The sequence below is a fragment of the Mytilus galloprovincialis genome, chromosome 1 (assembly GCF_965363235.1).
Source record: "Mytilus galloprovincialis chromosome 1, xbMytGall1.hap1.1, whole genome shotgun sequence".
Classification (NCBI taxonomy): domain Eukaryota; kingdom Metazoa; phylum Mollusca; class Bivalvia; order Mytilida; family Mytilidae; genus Mytilus; species Mytilus galloprovincialis.
Window position 1 is genome coordinate 116498065 of NC_134838.1, and position 26287 is coordinate 116524351.

At 33.2% G+C, this 26287-nt stretch overlaps 1 protein-coding gene across 1 annotated transcript in view; it reads right to left on the minus strand.

The window, feature by feature from the left end:
- Window positions 1-2074: 2074 nt before the first annotated feature.
- LOC143053417 (protein phosphatase 1G-like) overlaps window positions 2075-26287 on the minus strand; it is a 28387-nt gene continuing 4174 nt past the window's right edge. The window contains exons 2-10 of the mRNA XM_076226215.1: window positions 24288-24357; window positions 22557-22742; window positions 21804-22369; window positions 18384-18772; window positions 17848-17938; window positions 11225-11459; window positions 10919-11048; window positions 6199-6292; window positions 2075-2353 (exon numbers count right to left, since the gene is read on the minus strand). Coding sequence (XP_076082330.1) covers window positions 2177-2353; window positions 6199-6292; window positions 10919-11048; window positions 11225-11459; window positions 17848-17938; window positions 18384-18772; window positions 21804-22369; window positions 22557-22742; window positions 24288-24357 — 1938 coding nt within the window. The 3' untranslated portion in view covers window positions 2075-2176. The remainder of the gene's footprint in view (window positions 2354-6198; window positions 6293-10918; window positions 11049-11224; window positions 11460-17847; window positions 17939-18383; window positions 18773-21803; window positions 22370-22556; window positions 22743-24287; window positions 24358-26287) is intronic.

Genomic DNA, 26287 nt, shown 5'->3' on the forward strand with positions numbered 1-26287 from the left:
CAATAATTAAAAAATCTAAGTACATTTTTAAATTCAGCATATCAAAGAACCCCAAGGATTCAATTTTTGTTAAAATCAAACTAAGTTTAATTTTGGACCCTTTGGACCTTAATGTAGACCAATTTGAAAACCGGACCAAAAATTAAGAATCTACATACATAGTTTGATTCGGCATATCAAAGAACCCCAATTATTCAATTTTGGATGAAATCACACAAAGTTCAATTTTGGACCCTTTGGGCCCCTTATTCCTAAACTGTTAGGACCAAAACTCCCAAAATCAAACCCAACCTTCCTTTTATGGTCATAAACCTTGTGGTTAAATTTCATAGATTTCTATTTACTTATACTTAAGTTATGGTGCAAAAACCAAAAATAATGCTTATTTGGGCCCCTTTTTGGCCCCTTATTCATAAACTGTTGTGACCTCAACTCCAAAAATCAATCCCAACCTTCCTTTCGTGGTCATAAACCTTGTGTCAAAATTTCATTGATTTCTATTTACTTATACTAAAGTTATTGTGCGAAAACCAAGAATAATGCTTATTTGGGCCCTTTTTTGGCCCTTAATTCCTAAACTGTTGGAACCAAAACTCCCAAAATCAATCCCAACCTTCCTTTTGTGGTCATAAACCTTGTGTCAAAATTTCATAGATTTCTATTCACTTAAACTAAAGTTATAGTGCGAAAACCAAGAAAATGCTTATTTGGGCCCTTTTTGGCCCCCAATTCCTAAAATGTTGGGACCAAAACTCCCAAAATCAATCCCAACCTTCCTTTTGTGGTCATAAACCTTGTGTTAAAATTTCATTGATTTCTATTCACTTTTACTAAAGTAAGAGTGTGAAAACTAAAAGTATTCGGACGACGACGACGACGCCAACGTGATAGCAATATACGACCCAAAAATTAAAATTTTTGCGGTCGTATAAAAAGGATATTAATACAAGAAAGCTCAAAGTACACCTTACAAACTAGTGAAGAAAAGCTTTTAATATGTTACATTTCATTGGTTGATTTTTTTATAATCACATACTTGAGTTTTGCATTTTATGTTTTCAAACATTAACACCTGCCATTGCAAATGATAGTTTTTTTTGGGCGTCTCAGTAGTCCTTTTTTGCTGATCTTGTCTCTCTGTAGTACTCACTCCTAGATTTGGGAATAATTATTTCCACCTGTGGAGAGAACAAGACAGTCCTCATACAATAATCTGTGGCATGACATTTGCCAAAGTATCGAAAGCAATCCCATGTTTGCAATACTTCAAAAGGAAAGGTCTAACTACTGTCCTTAATTGTTTTTTTCTTTGTGTGCCAGAAAAGCACAAGAATTTCCAATAAATTGTTATCACTAATAACATACAAGTGTTATTTCATGTGATATTTTAGTCCTACATATCCATCCTATATTTTGTTTTTAGTATCACACATAAACTGAATATATGTGAGAAAAATGTTCCATAATTATACATGCTTTGTATTCAAGGGTAATAAAAGTGGCGTCTGAAAGGGATTCACACAGTATAGCCATCCCATGTGAAACTAGGTCCCAAATATCAAGAAGTTATGGTGTATTTTGTAATATACTACAGAGTTATGGAGAAAATAGCAAAATGTAAACCAGGATGGATGGATTGTTGTCTGCTCAATGTCCAGTGGCAAATAAAATGCATATTCAGGACAAGAACATGTCTGTGTGATATGTATATAAACCCTGCTTTGTACTAGACCAATACTCTGGCTAGTTCATACCGAGTCCACTAGAAGACATGTTACTCTATCTGAACACATTATTCCACTCCGAGTGGATCAATCTTTGCTCTAACTCCTTAATGTTCCATGGTTAGCAGAGAAGCAGCTAATTTAAATTTTAGTCTGTTTCACACGGCTGACGTTAGAACCCACAACAATGAGACAGCTGAGGGGATTGAAGTAACCCAGTCTACTATCCTTTCTTCTGAATGGGAATAATAAATTCTATACGTTCTTTACTCAAGCTTAAATGTAGGTAGAACAAATTATATAACAGAAGTTCATTTTACCAATTCAAACCTTTAACTATACTACTGAAACTGTTTAGGATTTTTAATTTGCATGACAGTATTTTTTTTTCTTAATGGTATACAATATATGATTTAAGTGACACATAAAAAATATAACAAACAATTAACAGTTCAAGTGCCGAGCTCCTCGGTTTTTCTCCGTTTATCTGACATTTCTTCATTGTCCTCTGCAGGTCTTTTGTTTTTATTATTATTCCAAAGTTGATCAAATGTTACAACTATACAAGTCATGTTATCACATCCTGTTCCATCTCCTAATGTGTTAGGGGCCAGACATTTGTCAAATAGCTGAAAAAAACAAAAGAAAGTTCTTCACATGTGTTAGGGGCCAAACATTTGTCAAATAGCTGAAAAATACAAAAGAAAGTTCTTCACATGTGTTAGGGGCCAAACATTTGTCAAATAGCTGAAAATATACAAATAAAAGTTCTTCAGTGTTAGGGGCCAAACATTTGTCAAATAGTGGTTAAATAGACAAGCCTTGCTTTTATCCTGCTTTTTAACGTTTACACTTAACAAGAGGCTGTCACAACGACAGCAAACCGGATTTATTAATATTTATTTGTGTCCTGGCAATATCACAAGAACCATTACTGATGAATGGTGAAAGTGAAAATTGTCAATATCAAATTTGACCTCCATTTTGTCATCAGTATCAACATATTAAAATTTGAAAAGCTTAGATTGAATGGTTCATGAGTAAATGCAACAACGTGAATGGAAACGCCATTTTACAATCTTTCAAGAACCATAACGCCTGAACGGTAAAAGTCAAAATCGTCATTATTAAACTTGACCTCTATTTTGTCATCAGTAACAACATATAAAAATTTCAAAAGCTTTGGTTGAATGGTTCATGAGAAAATACACGGACACGACTGGAAACACCATTTTTCAATCTTTCAAGAACCATAACTCCTGAACGGTAAAAGTCAAGAGTGCACAAGCTGAAATGTCTCGCCTTCTTTACTAATTATTGATATTATGTTGATAGTCCTAAGTATAAAACTTTATTAAAAACTGTCACATAAACTTAGCATTAACCAAGATAACTAAACAAAGACCAATGAACCATGAAAATGAGGTCAAGGTCAGATGAACCATGCCAGGCAGACATGTACAGCTAACAATGCTTCCATACAACAAATATAGTTGACCTATTACTTATAGTTTAAGAAAAATAGACCAAAACACAAAAACTTAACACTGAGCAATGAACCGTGAAAATGAGGTCGAGGTCAAATAAAACCTGCGGGACTGACATATAGATCATAAAATATTTCCATACACCAAATATAGTTGACCTATGGCATATAGTATTAGATAAAAAGACCAAAACTCAAAAACTTAACTTTGACCACTCAACCATGAAAATGAGCTCAGGGTCAGATGACATCGGCCCGCTAGACATGTACATCTTACAATCATTCCATACAACAAATATAGTAGATCTATTGCATAAAGTATGAGAAAAACAGACAAAAACACAAAAACTTAACTATAACCACTGAACCATGAAAATGAGGTCAAGGTCAGATGACACCTGCCAGTTGGACATGTACACCCTACAGTCCTTCCATACACCGAATATACTAGACCTATTGCTTATAGTATCTGAGATATGGACTTGACCACCAAAACTTAACCTTGTTCACTGATCCATGAAATGAGGTCGAGGTCAAGTGAAAACTGTCTGACGGGCATGAGGACCTTGCAAGGTACGCATATACCAAATATAATTATCCTATTACTTATGATAAGAGAGAATTCAACATTACAAAAAATCTGAACTTTTTTTTCAAGTGGTCACTGAACCATGAAAATGAGGTCAAGGACATTTGACATGTGACTGACGGAAACTTCGTAACATGAGGCATCTATATACAAAATATGAAGCATCCAGGTCTTCCACCCTCTAAAATATAAAGCTTTTAAAAAGTTAGCTAACGCCGCCGCCGCCGCCGGATCACTATCCCTATGTCGAGCTTTCTGCAACAAAAGTTGCAGGCTCGACAAAAATCGTCATTATTGAACTTGACCTCTTTTTTGTCATCAGTAACAACATATTAAAATTTGGGAAGCTTTGGTAGAACAGTTCATGCGTAAATGCACGGACACCACTGGAAACTCCATTTTTCAATCTTTCAAGAACCATAACTCCTGAACCGTAAAAGTCAAAATCGCCATTATTGAACTTGACCTTCATTTAGTTGTCAGTAACAACATGTTAAAATTTTAAAAGCTTTGGTTGAACGGTTCATGAGTTAATGCACGGACAACATTTGATTGCCGCCCGACTGCCCGACCGCCCGCCGTACATTCCCAAATCAATAACCGACATTTTTACTTCCCAACACTTGAATTAGTTTTTGAATGAAATCAACAAGACTTTAAAACAGACGGCAATAAGGAAACAAAATTGAACTATACATTTACAGTAATTTGAACACAAAAGTTTGCTCACAACAAAAGAAGGATTCCAGTCTATAAATGGCTACTCAACATTTATCCCTTCACGTTACCTTTTCACCTGCACTAGTATAGTAGAAAAGCTAATTGCAGGATAAAAATAAAAACATGTAATAAATAGATAGTACCAAATATTTTGAAATATCTAAACAAATATTAATATTTGTTCTATAAGATTAATCACAATTGTCAAATATTTAAACACACAATGAAACATACAAAATGATAGTGATATAACTTGATAATTATGGCTATTTTCAATATAAACATTGTCTGCAAATGAAGAACTAGTGTTGACAAAGTTACTTGAATGGTTTTCCTACAAGCAATTCCTTTTTGTTCTGTTTTTTTTTTTTTAAAGACTCAACAAGTGCTGTTTCATTACTTCCTACTGGAAGTTCCAATCATTCCAAAAATTTTAATTTTAATATAAATGAATTGTAGTCAAGATCCTCTTTCAGCTATAACACAATTGCTACATTTTCTTTAGTATAAACAAGAATGTGTCCCTAGTACATGGATGCCCCATGCGTACTATCACTTTCTTTGTTCAGTGGACCGTGAAAATGGGGTAAAATTTGACATTAAAATTAGAAAGATCATATCATAGGGAACATCTGTACTAAGTTTCAAGTTGGCTGGACTTCAACTTCATCAAAAACTACCTCGACCAAAAACTTTAACCTGAAGCGGGACAGACAGACGAACAAACAAACAGATGCAGAAACCAGAAAACATAATGCCCATAAATGGGGCATAAAAATCTATTTCCATTATAACAATTCAATTAAAAAGATAATCTAATCCAATGAACTGTTTAACAGAGTTCAGAGACTTAAAAATTCTGATGTTAATGGCACATGATTAAAATTAAATTTATTTTTAACTAAATTTGATTATAAGAAAACTTTCCCCATGTTTAGCAATTCACAACAGACTGATAATCTAATTTTATTGAATGCTAAAATGGTTGAATGCTTTAGTATGAAGCTACATATGGAGATAAATATTGTTTTATATATTTTAAATTATTGGAACAACTATTATAAATACTGTAAAAGCAGAAATTTTCGTGGAGGATTTAATTTCGTTTATTTTGTGGATAAGAATTATCCACGAACTTAAAACCCCAACGAAAATTTAACTGTAGATTTACATTATTTTATGATCTGACAAAATCTTATTGACAATTATATAATTGATGAACATAAATGTAGATATTAAAATAAATAGTTTAATTGATTAGACGTTGATATTCAAAGGTTTTCTTTTAGTTAAATGATAATCCTAATCCTGTTTGTACAGTACTGTCAATCAATGTCATTTAACAGTCTTATGCGTCGGTAATGCCCTCTAGTCGTAATACATTTATTTCACAATCATTGTCCTTGGATAAAACATCAAAGGTGTGTAAAAGTCAATTAGCTTGTGCAGGTTACAACACTTAATTAGTGCTCACTTTTACTATAAAATGCAAATATTGACTTTTCCCAACGGCGAAAGTTCAGATAAGTTTTATTGAATATTGCCAATTATAAAGTGACATTTACATAATTGTTTTTCTAATCTTAAAAACCACGAAAATTAATCCCCACGATCTTACTTTTGGATTCAAAACCACAAAATTTTAACCCCACGAAAATAAATGTTTATACAGTACCTACCTTTTCACAAATAAGTGATAACTGCTTTCTATTTTCTTCCTCTTTCATTTTCTCTTTAACAAAATCAACAACCTCTTGACTGGTCATATAGTTCCTGAAAACAACATAATTATCAATATTTATGTTTGACATAAAAAGCAAGTAACACACCTACTAACATAAAATGTGCATGTGGTTCATTAAGGTTAATATTCTTACCCTACAAAAACAATCAAAGCACCAAAGGCGCTGTAGGCAGTTAAATAAAAAAAGCAGAGGCAAACTTGGCAGAAGTTAAGACGAAATTGTTGAAAAATTGGGGAAAATATTATCTCGGCTATTTCTCAAGTATTGAATAATGTTTGTACCCTAAAATTTTCACTATCCAATCCCGCCACTTTCAAAAGTTATGTCCAATTATTTATTTTAACATTTTTATTAGTTTTTATTGTTTTACATTTTTAATTCCTGGTCTTTTAAAGCTTACTATGCAGTATACATGTAGGTTTTGCTAATAGTTACAAGCTGCATGGAGGAATATACAACTGCTTACCAAATACCATTGACTTTTCATAAGTTGTCCTTTTTGAACAAACCTTTGGTTTTCTAGTTTGAAAGGTTTTACACTAGTAATTTCTGGACCCTTGTTGTTCGGTGTGAGCCAAGAAATTAAAAGTGACAAAGTTTATCCAACTGCACACCAAATATCATTGACCATTCACTAGTGGTTCCTCAATATCTGACCTAATCAAAAACTAATACATATTAGTCAATAGACCATGACAAAGGGGGTGGGCTAAATATTCTGGTAATGAGATATACCTACATTATTTAAGTATGTTCCTGTCCCAAGTCAGGAGCCTGTAATTCAGTAGCTGTCATTTGTTTATGTGTTACATACCGTAGAAAGGGGTGTATAGTCCGCGGTTTTGTACCCTGGGAATGAAATTGATGGAAAGAGTGCGCACTATGCAGTACTATAGGATTTCATGACATTTTTTTTCCAGAGTTGGGATACGATGTTGAACGAGGTTTGGCCAAGTAAACAGAAACACAAGGCCGTAGCTAGGCATCTTATTTTAGTGAGGCAAAATAATTGAGCCGAGCGAAGCGAGGCGAAATTTTTTTTGGAGGGTATGAAATTATTGGTGCAAAATCCTGCATTCTAGGCATTTTTAGAGAGTTTGATAATGTTTTGAATTTGGACACTTTTTATATATTTTTTTATATTTTAAGACTTTTACTAACACCAAATTTTATTTAAATTTATATGTAAGATAATCATCCAAATATCACTGATTTGAGTCTGCTGCCAGAACATAGAACAAACATCGATTCAGTAGAGTTTGCCAATTTTTCTATGGCCGGTTCAGTCAACTCGTTTCAGAATCATAATTTGGTCTGCTGATATCCTTATCGCGATGAACATGGCAAGTCCGCACAATCTCTCGCCACTCATGCATGCTCTTTTCCAAGTTTTCAGTCGTTTCAGGGCAGTCTGTGTTTCTAACGGAAGCACATTATCATCAACACAATGATCAATGTCTTCTTCAAATTCCTTCTCCATCAGCAATTTGGTAGCATCATCGGTAGTAACAGTTTTTTTTGCAAAAGGGAATTAAGATTTCCTGTAAGCACCATCATACAGTCGCAGTTACAAAATATTAAACTCGCTTTTATGCTGACAAAGAATAGACAAACTAGGGATAGAATGAGATAAGATAAATGTATATGATATGGGTACAGGGGAATTGGAATGGAGTTTTTGACGTTTACATGTAGGTCCATAATTTCAAATTATTTCTGGAAATAGTTGGTGGTATTTTAGTTCCAGAATCTATAAATTTAGGGGTTAGGGGTATGGGGTGTCCGATTCCGAAACCCCGAATATAAAGAAACGAAATCCCGTAGTCCCGAATAAGTAAAGACAAAATCCTGTGTTAAAGGTTCTACCATTCCTCAATAATATCAAATGGAATATGGGATATTCTTTCAATTTTTAAGGTACAGAAACATGGATAGAAACTAATCCATGCATGTTTCATATTATTTATATTTTATTTATCTGTAAAGAGAAAGATTAAAGTTCGTGAAATGAATACGCAAACAGGACTGTCCACTTGCGATGACTTGATTTGTCAAAAAATTGGTTAAACGGAGAAATTAATACGCAGACAGAACTGCCCCTTCCGAATACCAGTACTTGATTTGTCAGTCTACTTATCGTTTTTGGATTGTTCTAATGAAGTTATATACAATACTCAGACTCTGTTCACAAAACAACTAGTTTACTAGAATTATTCCTGCTTTACCTTCAGTGTCGCTTTCCCTTTTCTGCAAGAGCCTGTGTTTAACTAGAGATCCATGATGAATATCGTTTCTAGGTTAATGTTATCGAGAAACATCACCCGTTGAGATACTGAGTTATATCCAGGAAGAATAGTTTAAAAGGAATGATGTCAAGTTATATAGAAATTAAGGTTGAGACAGAACAACAAATGACTATTATATTGATATATATGTATAAAAAAAATAATCAGTGTCTAAATTTTAGTGAGGCAATTGCCTCACTTGCCTCAATGGTAGCTACGGCCTTGGAAACATTATGTGTTGTCAATGTTATAATGTATTCTTGACAACTCTTTGTATTATTTAGAAATAAAAGTATTCTTGACTACTCTTTGTTATTATTTTTAAATAAAATAAACAATCTAACAGTGTTGACTTAGTAATTTGCATAAAAATCAGCCTTTGATCGAATGTCTGCTTTGTTTCGGATTTGGTAAAATTTGTGTCATTGCATCTTAACAGTGTACCTGAATCCTGAATATCAATAAAAGATGAACCCTTCAATGGTAAAACCATTATAGTCAAGATAAAACCTAGTGAAATCTTCCCAAGATCGATTTCGTTTAATGTTATTCACGTGTGTACAAGCTAGTAAACCACGATGCGCCATTTTGAATATATGTGATTAAAGTATCAAAAATTTTCGTATTCCGACTTTTTGTGTTTAACCCCTAACTTATCGACTAAAATAAATCAAGACCTTACATTTTTTAATTGTAAATTGTAACCATTAATACTGAAAGTGTAAACCTGAAAGAAAGTGGAATTTTGAATACGAAACTATATTTCCAGGTGAAAGGTCACATTGTACAGGTGTATCTTCTTACATGAATGAGTTTACAGGTTATGGTGTGTAAAGCAATTAATTAACCATGTCAACTTTAGATTTTCCTCTAAGTTCAATATTTTTGTGATTTCACTTTTAACTAAAACTCGATAAAGGAAACCATCTTGAAATGACCTTAATTGACATCGACAAAATCTATAAATACGTATTCAAATGAGGTCCCGATTGAAATTGCAATGGCCCTGATCGAGTATAATGTTTAGGGGTTTACACGATACATAGCAAGTAAGAAGAGACACGATGACAAATAATAACATCAGCTTACATTAAATAATTAAATAAAATACATATCTTCATACAATGTAGAAATAAAATAATCAAGTATTCTTACAAATCCAAGACTTATACAGAGAGGAAGGAAGACAATGCTTAAGTTTTAAATATTTACAATTAGTAGGATGGAATCCACCAAATTCAACGGCGTAATAGCCGCAAAATAATATCCATGCGCCATTCATGCCATTTGGCAAATTTTAATGCCTTTATTACAAACATTTTCGGCGATGAAATTATTCTTACAATAGTTCACTTACATCTTCATCAAAAGCACAGACGATAAAAAGCTATGCTTAACTTTTTAATTAGCACTTTTTCAAATGGGGAACATCAATTGTTTTGGGAAAATCGACGATCATTTAAGGTAATCTTCCTTATATTGATTGTTTTTTATAACAAAAAGTGTGAAAAAAATGTCTAATTAGTTATAAAGAATCTACCAGACCTGCCAGATCAGAGCAATGGCACTTTATCAAAAATTACCAGGGGGGAACCCAAATCCAGGGTGCTCGCATAAGGCAGCTTAACTGCCTAAAAATGTACATGTCATAATAAGCATACCCTAAATCATATATCAAAGAATCAGAAAACATGAAGTAGGAGTCTGGCAGATTAAAAAAGCACACACATGTTACAAATCATTACTTTCTAGCTGATGACCAAATATGAAGTCATTCTCAAAAGTTTGAGAAAATTGTGATGAAAACTTTGAAGTGCATTCAGCATATTAAAACAGCATTGGTGTATTATACAACTTTCAACACTATTGTATTATTTGATCGCGGTCAATTTTTATTGGTAGAGGCAGCCTGGGTGCCTTGAGAGAACCATTACCTTCGGTAAATCTAGTCAATTAAGATTGAAGTCCCCATGTGGGATTCAAACACCTTATTATTTATTATCTATGTTAACTGGCTAGTGATACAGCAGTTACTACTTAGACCACTTGGCCACTGATGCCCCAATAATATCATAATGTCAAAATATGTAAACCATACTAATTTGGTCTCTATAGTTTTGTCTTGATTAGACAGGTGTTTTCGTTAACACAGGTTTAATTACTAATAAATATGTATTTTATATACTAATACATCAGTGCAATTTAGTCAAGTTCCTGTTTGTGAATTGTTCCATTTGTACAGGTTTCAGAATAATATTATAATGTTATATATAAGGACTACTTTCATTTTTTAAGGATATTATGCTCCTAAATTTTAGTGAGATAAAAAATAGTCTTATTAACTGATTGCTCATTGAATATGATTTTACCATATGCCATCACAAGCAAGAACCATGAACTCATCATTTTCTTGCAACTCAATTGTTTCTATATCTGGTAGTGCTGTTATCATCTGTTCCTTTGGAGTTTTTTCCATATTTCTTTTGTAGAAGTGGTCACCTTAAAATAATTAAAACAGAGCGAATTAGAAAAATATGATTGCAATGTACTGACATAGTTTTATTTTGAGATGTGTTATAGACTAAGTTAACATCTTTGAAACAAAATCAAACAAAATCAAACAACCCCAAAAAAAGGTCGATGGTTTATTACTACTTATTATTATGAAGTCAAACCTATTGCTCTGGATAAATTGAGACCACCATTTACACGTCCCTCCTCTGTAACTTTGCCGCCAGCAGCTTCAATGCGATTCTTTTCAACTTCATCTTCAGGTTTGTGGTCAACAGACATATCAATAGCTTTTCCCCCACGACTCAGTATACATCTGGAATCTCCTGCATTTGCTACATATAGCTTCTTGTTTTTTATCATGGCTAAAACTGCTGTACTTCCGCTATCCGAACCAGGCTGAAAAATAGGAGGAAAACAATTCATACTGTACTTTAATATATTCTGATTCTGTTTATAGACATTTGCATAGTTTTAAGAAAATAAATCTCTTCAAATGATCGAAATTTCATGGTTTCATCATATAATCAATTAAAATGAGTATATACGAGATCATTGACGGTTTAAAGATATAGATATATATATAAATATACAGAAATATGTCTTCTTGTTAACATAGTTTAGGGGGAAAGTCTTTCATTACTTTTGATAAAAAAACCCATCAAATTTCTGACCAAACAAGGAATGTCAGATACAGCTTTTATATTATACTTCAGAAAGTCAACAATGGATCAGATAACTTTTAAAACTCCTAAATCCTGAAGAAGCCAATACATGGTCTTTGGCTCATCAAAACACTTAAAGCTCTTCTATATCTTTCTTCTTGGAACAGTCTTATGAGTTCCGCCCCTAATTCAGTCCCCGATCTAAAAACTCCTGTTCTGGCACTCCAATTACTAAATCCAATAACGGATATTCATGGCAAATAAAATTGAGAATGGAAATGGGGAATGTGCCAAAGAGACAACAACCCGACCATAGAGCAGACAACAGCAGAAGTTCACCAACAGGTCTTCAATGCAACGAGAAATTCTCGCACCCGGAGGCGTCCTTCAGCTGGCCCCTAAACAAATATATACTGGTTCAGTAATGAACACCATACTAAACTCCAAATTGTACACAAGAAACTAAAAGTTAAGATAATACAAGACTAACAAAGGCCAGAGGCTCCTGACTTGGGACAGGCGCAAAAATGCGGCGGGGTTAAACATGTTTGTGAGATCTCAACCCTCCCCCTATACCTCTAGCCAATGCAGAAAAGTAAACGCATAACAATACGCACATTAAAATTCAGTTCAAGAGAAGTCCGAGTCTGATGTCAGAAGATGTAACCAAAGAAAATAAACAAAATGACAATAATACATAAATAACATCAGACTACTAGCAGTTAACTGACATGCCAGCTCAGGACTTCAATTAAACTGATTGAAAAATTATGTCTTCATCATATGAATATCAGGCACAATCCTCTCCGTGAGGGGTTTAGTATCATACCATCATAACATATATGAGAAGAACATAACCCGTGTCATGCCAACAACTGTTTTATTAGGCCAAATAAAAATATATGTGTGGTTCCAGTAACCCGACCGACCCTAGTTAAAACCCCCCGACCGTAGAACTTTTTTTTTTCATTTCTGAAAAATAAATTTTCAAACGATCAAATTTTGAGGATTGTGAATTAAAATAATTAAATTCATAGATTTCTGTCATCTGAATTTCAATCACAAGTATCTGTTGTGGCTAAAATGCAACAATTCATAACAGAATGCAACAAAATTAACTAAAAACGTATCATGACTGTTTATTTTACAACCAGACACATGTAAAAATGGTGGACTTCCGGTTGGGGCGAGTATAATACCGGAAACAATTTCGGTAAACACACGATTTTTTCCGGATCTTGACATTCAAAAATAAAAATTAAAAAAAAAAAAAAAAAAAATTTGCCGACCTACCAACCCTACTTTTTAAAAGTATGTAACTGGAACCACACATATATTTTTATTTGGCCTTAATAAAAAATGTGTTTAGTTCCGATGCAAAGACCTTATAAGTGAATCAATATTAACGCCAACATATGCAATCTTTAATGACCTGACAACAGTATGGCCAACATTAAAAATATCTTTGTTTCCCCTCCCCGACTGAGGTTATCAGGGTATGGGTAGGTAGGTAGGCAAATTATTTTATTTTATTTCTTGATATAATTTTTCTTTATTGTATTTTTACAAAATTCAACAGGTAAGATAAGTCAAGAAAAGTGGGGTATTCCCTGTATTCAGTGTACACCCCAGTTTTCTGATGTTAAAAACAGTATACAGGGACCTCCTTTTTCCTATTCATTTCATGGTATGAAATCTACAAATGCGCACATCCTTCATGTGGTAACAATGTGTAATGAAAGCAAGTGTTTAATTAGTTAACAAGAGTGCACACGCTGAAATGTCTCGCCTTCTATACTAATCATTGATATTATGTTGATAGTCCTAAGTATAAAGCTAAGCTTTATTACAACTGTCAAATAAACTTAACATTAATCAAGATAACTTAACAGAGACCAATGAACCTTGAAAATGAGGTCAAGGTCAGATGAACCATGCCAGGCAGACATGTACAGCTAACAATGCTTCTATACACCATATATAGTTGACACATTACTTATAGTTTAAGAAAAATAGACCAAAACAAGAAAACTTAACACTGTGCAATGAACCGTGAAAATGAGGTCACGGTCAAATAAAACCTGCGTGACTGACATAAAGATTATAAAATATTTCCATACACCAAATATAGTTGACCTATGGCATATAGTATTAGATAAAAAGACCAAAACTCAAAAACTTAACTTTGACCACTGAACCATGAAAATGAGGTCAAGGTCACATGACATTTTCCCGCTAGACATGTACACTTTACAATCATTCCATACAACAAATATAGTAGACCTATTGCATATAGTATGAGAAAAACAGACCAAAACACAACCAGGTGCTCCACAGGGCGCAGCTTTATACGACCGCAGAGGTCGAAACCCTGAACAGTTGGGGCAAGTATGGACAAAACATCCAAGCGTGATACAGCTCTGAATTTGGATTGTGATCAAATTTTTGACATTACATGGGTTTTTTTTACACAAAACAAATGTCAAGATTTTACAAATCAATTAAAGATTTCTTCTTCAAACTTTTTAAATCTAAAATTAAATAGTTGACACAGCATAGGTTTCTGACACAGAATGAATGTGGTCTAATGAACTTAAAAGTTTTTTTTGCCTTTGAGCAATTCACTATGCTGTTGAATATTAATCCTCTCAAAAAAATGTTTGAAGAAATTTTCTTTTTATTTATGAAATCTGAAATGAGAAAAATTTAAACCCCTCCCCCCTTTTTTTTCACATCCCCGTTTCCCTTTTTCCAAAACTGATATCAATTCAAATTTCTAATGGAGTTTGCAACAATAACTACTCTTTTAAATACATCATAAAATATTAAAATGTAAAATAAAGTGCTTGTTATCACTGAATGGTAAAGATTGGTTGGTAGTAAAAGTGAATATACATTGTTTATTGTATAAAACAATAAAAAAAACTTCATCAGCAACATTTTATATTGGCAAATTTCCAATGAAGTTATTTACATAAAGTTATTGGCAAATAAAAATAGAAAATGACATCATAGTCATGTCTGGCAAATGTCCAACATACATTATCTAACAACATTTTAGATAAGATAAGGAAAAAAAGCTTCATCAGCAACATTTTATATTGGCAAATTTCCAATGAAGTTATTTACATAAAGTTATTGGCAAATAAAAATACAAAATGACATCATAGTCATGTCTGGCAAATTTCCAACATATATTATCAACTACTATTCTATACAAAGAAAGATAACTCCAATTGAAAATTAATTGCTATTGCACAATATTGTGCAATTAGATATTTCTTGCTATTGTGCAATACTGTGCAATTGAAAATTTCTTGCTATTGCACAATACTTGATATGGAATCCTGATTTGGACCAACTTGAAAACTGGGCCCATAATCAAAAATCAAAGTACATATTTAGATAAAGCATATCAAATAAGCCCAAGAATTTAATTTTTGTTAAAATCAAACTTAATTTTGGACCCTTTGGACCTTAATGTAGACCAATTTGAAAACTGGACCAAAAATTAAGAATCTACATACACAGTTAGATTTGGAATATCAAAGAACCCATTTATTCAATTTTTGATGAAATCAAACAAAGTTTAATTTTGGACCCCCATTTGGACCAACTTGAAAACTAGGCCAATAATTAAAAATCTAAGTACATTTTTAAATTCAGCATATCAAAGAACCCCAAGGATTCAATTTTTGTTAAAATCAAACTAAGTTAAATTTTGGACCCTTTGGACCTTAATGTAGACCAATTTGAAAACGGGACCAAAAATTAAGAATCTACATACATAGTTAGATTCGGCATATCAAAGAACCCCAATTATTTAATTTTTGATGAAATCACACAAAGTTCAATTTTGGACCCTTTGGGCCCCTTATTCCTAAACTGTTAGGACCAAAACTCCCAAAATCAATACCAACCTTCCTTTTATGGTCATAAACCTTGTGTTTAAATTTCATAGATTTCTATTTACTTATACTAAAGTTATGGTGCGAAAACCAAGAAAAATGCTTATTTGGGTCCCCTTTTGGCCCCTAATTCCTAAACTGTTGGGACCTAAATTCCAAAAATCAATACCAACCTTCCTTTTGTGGTCATAAACATTGTGTTTAAATTTCATTGATTTCTATTTACTTAGACTAAAGTTATTGTGCGAAAACCAAGAATAATGCTTATTTGGGCCCTTTTTTGGCCCCTAATTCCTAAACTGTTGGAACCCAAAACTCCCAAAATCAATCCCAACCTTTCTTTTGTGGTCATAAACTTTATGTCAAAATTTTATAGATTTCTATTTACTTAAACTAAAGTTATAGTGCGAAAACCAAGAAAATGCTTATTTGGGCCCTTTTTGGCCCCTAATTCCTAAAATGTTGGGACTAAAACTCCCAAAATCAATCCCAACCTTCCTTTTGTGGTCATAAACCTTGTGTCAAAATTTCATAGATTTCTATTCACTTTTACTAAAGTTAGAGTGCGAAAACTAAAAGTATTCGGACGACGACGACGACGACGACGACGCCAACGTGATAGCAATATACGACGAAAAATTTTTCAAATTTTGCGGTCGTATAAAAATTTAACTATAACCACTGAACCATGAAAATGAGGTCAAGGTCAGATGACACCTGCCAGTTGGACATGTACACCTTACAGTCCTTCCATACACTGAATATACTATCCCTATTGCTTATAGTATCTGAGATATGGACTTGACCACCAAAACTTAACCTTGTTCACTGATCCATGAAATGAGGTCGAGGTCAAGTGAAAACTGTCTGACAGACACGAGGACCTTGCAAGGTACGCACATATCAAATATAGTTATCCTACTACTTATAATAAGAGAGAATTCAACATTACAAAAAATTTGAACTTTTTTTTCAAGTGGTCACTGAACCATGAAAATGAGGTCAAGGACATTGGACATGTGACTGACGGAAACTTCGTAACATGAAGCATCTATATACAAAGTATGAAGCATCCAGGTCTTCCACCTTCTAAAATATCAAGCTTTTAAGAAGTGAGCTAACGCCGCCGCCGCCGGATCACTATCCCTATGTCGAGCTTTCTGCAACAAAAGTTGCAGGCTCGACAAAAACCAAGCTTATTTCAAGCCTAATTTGATGCATAACTCACAACAAAACAATTTCTGTTTTCACCAATTCATACCTTGATCATCAATTATGAGATGACAAAAAGATATGTTAATGGCTTGGGAATTAAAATTTAATAAATAAAATTTTTTAATAGAAGTGAACATAATTCAGTTATGTTCAGTTGTACCTGGATCATGCAGCTTGGTCAATTAATTCCTAAACAAAAGATTTGTATGTTTTTTGAGTTCTAGAAAAAAGAAGGCTTCACTTTATGTTTTGTTGTTCCTAAAATACTTTTAGTATTTACAAATTCAACTGATGCAGTTATACCGTAAAACGTGACCTTTGGTAAATTTCATGCCATAAATTGAAAAATAAAAACACATTTAAACTGGTCTTGTTTACACAATTAAGAGGTGAAAGCAGGGAATTCACGTATCCAACATTTTCTGACTTGTGCTCAACCTGTTCGAAGTCGAAGACAAAGTACATTGATTTCAAAGCATTTTTACTCAAAGATCCTTTAAACAGGAACAGAGGTAAAAGACAAAGCCAATGAAGTTGCACTCAGTGGGTTGAATGATGCTTCAGATTTTTTATTTTCAAATATCACCCTTGCACACAACACAAATCGTGTAACAAGGCAGTTTGTTTTCCTTGATTCTGAATCATATAGACGCTTCAATGCAAAAATGCCTGATTTAAAACGCTTGTTGATTACAGCATTGGAAAGGTATGACAAAAAACCAACATAGCAAAAAAAAACATTTTGGACAAGAATGGCCAATAAAATTTTTTGAGTCGCGGCGATTCTACCGGGTCGGTGGTGGGAGGGGAAACAAACAATATTTTATTTTTGGCCTATCGTAACTATATCCCTTCTTAATAAGTCTATTTAAAGGTTTTGTTAGCTTCTGAGGTGAATACTGACATTTTTGTGCTTTATAAAGAATATTTCTATAAAATATTGGATGTGAAATACCTGAACGTATAAGGTAACTTTAAAAGTTCCAATATAAAACAAACCTCTTCTGTAGGAGTTCTTTCAGCCATATAACTGTCTTCATCCTCCTCTTCAATTTCTTCATCATCCTCACTTTCATCGTCATCTTCATCACTAATACAAAAAACCAACATATTCAGTTCTAACTAACATGTAGCACTTTGAGGTTTATTAACATTTATCTCTAGTAGATATTTACCTAATGTGGATTAATTTTTTTCGTGGGTACCAATTTTCATGGATTGAGGAAAACATGCATTTTCGTGGATATTAAATTTTGTGGTTTTGAGAGAGTCTGCATATATTCCTTTAGAAAATTTGTAATACGTGAAACATTTGAATTAGTGGTTCCCTTGATCCCATGAAATCCATGAAAATTGGTATTCAACAAATATTAATGAATCTGCAGTATTTTAAAATAAGTTGTTAATGAGTATTTGAAAAAGACTAAGCAACACGAACCCTACATATAACGTCGTCCTAGATTTAAGGAATGACTTAATGAAGCAATTTTATACTAGATTTTCTATGCCTTTGGGTTCTCTGTAAAAGCAAATACCTTGCAGCTTCAAACTCCTCATCATCGTCACTGCCAGATAAATCCTCATCTTCATAGTCTTCCATTTCATCATCATCATCATCATCATCATCTTCCTCATCATCGTTTATACCACTACTACTACCAGCTGATTCATTCTTATTTGAAGAGGAGCCACCAGCAGCTGGTTCCCCAATAAAAAAGCTTCCAGAGCCAGAGCCTCCACCAGACCCTGATCCTCCAACGGAACCAGTCACACTGGATCCAGCTGAACCACCAGAACTTTGTGAGGATGACCCACTGGTTTCTGTAGAAGACCCACAAGCTGCCTCTGTTGTATTGGATGAAGATGGACCATCACTTATCTCAGAATCATTTACCTTGGTCCCTGTACTAAAAGATTCCTTGATCTAAAAATAGAACAAATATACAAGTATTTTATGTCACGTCAATAACAACATTATTCTAGGAAAGTCAATACAGTTTCCTATTTATTTATCCTTTTTTTTAAGAAATTCTATAACCTGTAGATTGAGATTAAAGCTTTGAAAAATTTTAGAATTAATCATAAGGTACTGTGCTTGTTTTTATTTTTGAAAAGTAGGGATACAATTTGGAATTTGGTTCATTAGAGGATTTTCTAGTAGTTTCAAGCAATAAAATATGGTAGTCAATTTGGGTTAAAAAGCATCTGATACATGTGCATAAAGGAAAATAAAATTCAACATTTCCTTTATTGTTTCTTATTTCTTGCAGGACATACTTTCCAATGTGTTCAGACATGATAAATAAAGTCTTCAATCCAAACTTCAAATTCAAAAAGCCAACAAGTCTAACAAACATGAATATTTGTTTATTTTATTCACATTAAGAAATGACAAACAATCCTTTGGTCAACAATTTGTAACTCATTTGATGCCTATCTTTGCACAAAGAATTAATTTTTCAGATCTTTAGCCCTGTGTCTAGATTCCGTTATTACATGGTCATCATAAACAAAACAAGTAACAACGGGATGGACCTTCATTTTCATGTTGACTATCTCCACAAAAATGTATTGTTACCTTTACCATGTTTACCAAGAAAAATCTTCATAACAAGTTATATAATTATGAGTCACTAAGAATTTGGTATGAGAAGTAGGATGTAAAAGTAAATAACGTTTACTTTATTTAAACTTTGTTGGTTAGTTATCTCATTGGCAATCAAATCACAACTCCTTATTTTTATAACAGTAAATGAAACAATAATCATACTAGACTGAGTTACAAATGTATCTACTTTCAGTTGAGAGAACATTAACTATCACAAATAACTCATGTATAAATTACTGCCAAAAATGTCAGATGATCAAAAAGATTTAACAAAGTATGGTACAATCAGATAACATTTATAACAATATTAAAGAGTCTTCTAATTCCTAGGTGCATTTGTTTTAAACTTTTAGTTTTTACTAAAACAAAATTCAATAGAAGAGTAAGAGTTCCATGAATGATTGTAAGAAAATTTTTAATTTTAAAAAAGAGCCTCTTCAGAGCCTGAATCGCTCACCTGTATTTCAGAGGAGAAAATTTTCAAATATTAGCAATTGATGAACAAATTGTGTAAAATTGACTTTAAAGGGCAATAACTATTAAAGGAGGCTCGAGGGTACAAAAATTTCAGAAAAAAATAAACATTATTTTTTTCATTACAAATTTTATTTATTACTTTATTAGTTGTTACTTTATCATATGGTACAAAAATCATTCAAAAAAATCAATTCGTTTTGGCCACTATGACTTTTAAAATGGTAATATCATTGAAAAAGCTCCAAATTATCTCCCTTTGGTGCAAAATTGCCATTTTTTTGCATTAAAATTGAAATATCTTTTTTAACTCATCGGTGACCTATATTTTTTATTATTATTTTCAAATAAGGTGTACTTAAACTAAACTATTATAAAATTTGAGTGACTTCTGTAGTTTTTATGCCCCACCTACGATAGTAGAGGGGCATTATGTTTTCTGGTCTGTGCGTCCGTTCGTTCGTCCGTCCGTCTGTTCGTTCGTTCGTTCGTCTGTTCGTTCGTCCGTCTGTCCCGCTTCAGGTTAAAGTTTTTGGTCAAGGTAGTTTTTGATGAAGTTGAAGTCCAATCAACTTGAAACTTAGTACACATGTTCCTTATGATATGATCTTTCTAATTTTAAAGCCAAATTAAACTTTTGACCCCAATTTCACGGTCCACTGAACATAGAAAATGAAAGTGCATGTTTCAGGTTAAAGTTTTTCAGGTTAAAGTTTTTGGTCAAGGTAGTTTTTGATGAAGTTGAAGTCCAATCAACTTGAAACTTAGTACACATGTTCCTTATGATATGATCTTTCTAATTTTAAAGCCAAATTAAACTTTTGACCCCAATTTCACGGTCCACTGAACATAGAAAATGAAAGTGCATGTTTCAGGTTAAAGTTTTTGGTCAAGGTAGTTTTTGATGAAGTTGAAGTCCAATCAACTTGAAACTTAGTACACATGTTCCTTATGATATGATCTTTCTAATTTTAAAGCCAAATTAAACTTTTGACCCCAATTTCACGGTCCACTGAACATAGAAAATGAAAGTGCATGTTTCAGGTTAAAGTTTTTGGTCAAGGTAGTTTTTGATGAAGTTGAAGTCCAATCAACTTGATACTTAGTACACATGTTCCCTATGATATTATCTTTCTAATTTTAATGCCTAATTATATTTTTTATCCAATTTCATGGTCCATTGAACATGGAAAATGATGTGTGAGTGGGGCATCCGTGTACTTTGGACACATTCTTGTTTCTCCTATTATTAGTTCAACAGAAAAAAAGTATCTTTACAAAAATGTACAAAAAATCCTATATTAAGAAACAAATATTAAGGGGTGAATTGACAATTTTGGTCATTTAACTTTTTTGTAGATCTTACTTTGCCGAATATTATTGCTGCTTACAGTTTATATCTATCTATCTATCTATCTATAATAATATTAAAGATAATAACAAAAAACTGCAAACTTTTGTTAAAACTACCAATTCGGTGGCAGCAAAACAACAATGGATTGTTCGATTCGTCTGATAATTTCAGGGCCGATAGATTTTGACCAAATAAACAATTTAACCCCATGTCAGATTTGCTTTAAAAGCTTTAGTTTTTGAGATATAAGCCAAAAACTGCATTTGACCCCTATGTTCTATTTTTAGCCATGGTGGCCATGTTTGTCGATGGATCAAAACTTCGGATACTATTTATAAACTAGATACCCTAAGGAACATTTAGTTAAAGTTTGAAGGTATTTGGCCCAGTAGTTTCAGAGGAGAAGATTTTTTAAATAGTTTACGACGACAGACGCCAAGTGATGGCATAAGCTCACGAAGGGCCCCGGTGAGCTAAAATGTAAACCGAACTATATATATATATATTTTTTTTATTTACCTGGGTTGAGTCAGTGCTGCTAACTCCAGAGCTTTCAAGGTTTTTCAGGGTCTTTTTAGATCTAACTAGACCTTTCTGACTAGAACCGTCTGCTGTTGAAGAGGTTGCTTCCTCCTTCTGGCTTGAACTACTACATGACTGAGATGGGTCTTCTGAAGGTGATTTAGATGAATTGTCTGCTGAACTGCTTACTAAGTCCTGTTGGACTGATGATGATAATGATGATGATGTAGACGATGAGAGCGAACTACTCATCTGACTTTCTTTTTCTAAATTAATGTTATTTTCATTTTCAGCATGTCCGTTTGATATTTTATCCTCTAATTTAACTTCAGAGTTCTCATTTGTGTCTATATCCTGTTCACTTGCATTTTGAGGAAAAGGAAATTTTCTAGGTTTGATCACAGGTGAGTTTATCTGAGTTTTTTTGCATAAAATTCTAGTTCTAGGTTGAGCACTATCTTCACCTTCATATTTTGCCATTAACTCCTCAATAGGCATATCTGCTTCCTGTCGAAGAAGTTCTGCCTCAGTTCTTTGTTGTTTGATACTCTTTGCAGGATCTCCTTTGAAATAAAATAATTATTTGAAATTAAGATCAAGAATAAATGTTTTATATTGTTCATGACAGACCAAACCAGCAGCCATATTATGAAATTCAAACAAAATAATTTTAACAAATTAAAAGACGATGCAATCTAATGCTCGCAAACTAAAAATGTGATGTTTTGTGGACTATGAGTGATGACTAACCTTCATCATCAGATTCCACTCCAGCTAATACTTTCAGTTCCTGAACAATTTTAGGGGTGGTTAAGATGGCATCAAAACCTAGAAATGCTTCTTCTAATGCTTCATTAAATCTGCCTTCCTTATAACTCTTTGTTTCTTTAATATACTGGGGTAAATTAGCTGCACAGTACTGTGCTACTTCTGCACCTGAAATATATCAAAAATGTCTGTTGAGGTTTTGAATACAAATCCAACCTACAAAAACACACATCATCAGATTTTTAAGCATATAGATAGCCATAGGTTTCCATTTTAGCAACAGTTAGTTCCCTTTTATAGCAATATTTGAGGTTCATGTGCTCAAATTCCTTCATAAATCAACAAAATTCAAATATATGTACCCCTGGTAGGTAAAATGCCTAACAGACTTTAGTGACATTTGTTTTCGAAACTACTTAGATTTTTTTTAGTCTTGATTGATTCATGACTAAGATCTAGAGTTCTTCTATGACACTTGATTGTCGAATAAGAAAATCAACCATTTATCCCTCAAAATTGGCAGCCAAGGGAGATAACTAAAATTATGTCACATCATAACCTTTCTATTTATAAACAAATCTGTACACATATAATTAACAATTTCATTTAGTTCTGTTCAATGATGTGAAGGTGCAAAGGCAGTTAATTTTTAAATCAAATAAATATTTTGTCATTTTGAAGTCAATATACAAATGTATATATGCATAAATATGTCATTATTTATAATTCAGTGTTTCCCCCCCAGATATTTCATTTAACATCCTGGTAAACAGGGGAAATTGAAATATCATCTTGTTTCCAAAATTATAGCATCACATCCATAACATAATCTATAAGAAAACCACTTCAGATACATGTAGTATCACCATTAAGATTATTTACTAAAGTAATTTTTACAAATGTATATATACAAGGTCATCAGCCAAGTGTTACAATCCACTTCCCTCCTTTCCACCCTTGGTTGATTGAGATAGAATTTTGGAGACACAACTTAATGATTTTCATTGGATGCAGTCCTAACTGGCTGCATCCAATCAAAATGCATATATAGCATGATCTGATGTAAAAATAGAAAATGTAGGTAAACAATTGCCACGTGTTGATTGTGCAACAAGTCTTTACACCCCCCCCCCCCCCCCCCCCAAAAAAAAATGACGATATTTAGTGACAATTTAAATGTTTTTAATCAAATAATAGAAGTCCCTGTGTATGTTTCTTACACAAATTTTAGAATGCCAACGTATATTTTTTGTTTCCTGCTTCACCAAGTTAGTAAAATCTAGATGCTACCATGTTTTCACTTCCAAATTGAAAAGAGTCCAAGTGCTACCATTGGTAAATAATAATTTATTTGGAATGGGCAAGACTTTAATCAACAGATAGATGGTGAAACATTGTTATCACAAATGTTGGCTTAATCTGCCAAGTGTGGAGACGAGGGAAGTGGATTGTAACCCTTGGCTAGTGAAGATGATACAAGGTAACATAAGTTTTGATTATTCTCAGTCTCTCATAAAATGCTAGAAAAAATTAACACTCCTCTGTTTAGCTACAATATCATGACTTCCAGAATCAATACTAACCTTTCATGTTTCATTTGGTACAAAAAGGAATTAGTTGTGATTCTTAGCATGAATTTATACTGAAAAGTATCTCAATACAGGATTTGTTGAGTTTATAAATGATATATTATATACATTACATTGGTCTTACCTCCATGACCATCATAAACTGCAAATAAAGCTGTGTTTTCATCAAACTCAAGTAAACAGTTATGCGCATCCTACAAAAATAAATAGTAGATTCAAAATACTGATGGTCTGATTTCCCCCAAAACACAAAATCAAGACATCTAGAATATGTATCAAGAATAAACTCTTGAGAAAATTGTCTAATTGGTACATTTGTAATCATACCTCATCTTCTTTTATATATAATAATGTAACAACAAAGTCATGATAGCATATTAAAACATATTCATCATTAATCAAATTAATTTTCTTAAAAGCACATTGTACTTTCTGATTGTCTAAACTGAGTTATACAGTTTTGCTGTTTGTATCAAGTTTGAATGTGGCTTTATGCCAATAAAGATCGTAACACAACAGACTGCCATGGATGTTGAGCAAAACTTTATTTCATTTTAATAAAGATTGAATAAAAAACACACCAACTTTATCCAGTGGATGATGTAATTTTTTTATAATGGGAAATGGTTTAATATATATTGTTAATGATGGGATTGCAATCTTATATTTATGTTTAAAGTTATCAATTTTAATCTTTACTTGTCCTTCCATAAGAATTATATTTTTGCTACATTGACTGATTGCAAAATAAGCTAATGCACGACATAAGACCACCACTGTAAATGTTTTAAAGTACCAGTTATTTCAGAGCATTTATAATTAAAAGGTATTAAAAGATTCTAAATAATGTAATAAATCAATGATTTTGTAACTACCAGAGGCGGATTTATGGGGGGGGGGGGGGCAGGGGGCCCAGCCCCCCTTTTTGGGAAAAAATTTGGTTGCTTATATAGGGAATCACTGAAGCATGACTAGAGCGGGCCCCTCTTAGGTCAGTCAGTGGGCACCCACTTATGAAAAATTCTGGATCCGCCACTGACTACATAAATGAATACATGTTGAATTGGATACCCTTAATCGTTATTTCTCCGCAATTACTTGACATCACACATTATTGTATGATTTCAATGGTTCAAGCGGCCCAAATTTTCAGGTAAACTAGCACAGATTTCTAAAAAGGGAAAAGGTCTAAACATCCAGCTCAAGAGAATATTGAACTTATGATAAACTAGATGCTCTGCAGGGTGCAGCTTTATACAACCGCAGTGGTCGAACCCTGAACAGTTGGGGCAAGTATGGCTAGAGGTAAACATGTTAAACCCTGCCGCAATTTTGCGCCTGTCCCAAGTCGCAGCCTCTGGCCTTTGTTAGTCTTGTATTATTTCAACTTTTAGTTTCTTGTGTACAATTTGGAGTTTAGTATGGTTTTCATTATCACTGAACTAGTATATATTTGTTTCGGGGCCAGCTGAAGGACGCCTCCAGGTGCGGGAATTTCTTGTTGCATTGAAGACCTGTTGGTGACCTTCTGCTGTTGTCTGCTCTATGGTCGGGTTGTTGTCTCTTTGGCACATTCCCCATTTCCATTCTCAATTTTATGGACACAACATTCAAGCTCTGAATTTGGATTGTGATTAAGCAGTTGACACATCATAGGTTTCTGACACAGAATGAATGTGGTCTAATGAACTTAAAATTTATTATTTTTGCTATTGAGCAATACACTAAGCTGTTGAATATTAATCCCCTCAAAAAAAAATATTTATAGAAAAATTATTTTAATTTCTGAAATCTGAAATGAGAAAAATTTTACACCCCTACCCCCCAATCACCTCCCCCATTTGCTAATTTAAAAAAAAATCTCCATTCAAATTTCAAATGGAGTTGGCAACAATAACTACTCATTTAAATACATCATAAAATATTAAAATATAAAATGACATACAATCTGGTTAAAATTAATATTAATAAACAGTAACTTCTAATCAAAGAGCTGAAAAGCTCTGAGGGGAAAGACGGCCCTTGTTTCTATTTCATGTTTTTTTTGGGGGGGAGGGGGGGGGGGGGGGGGGGGGGGTATCTTTTGATAGTCTTCATATAAAGAATAAAGAATGAAAAAAAACA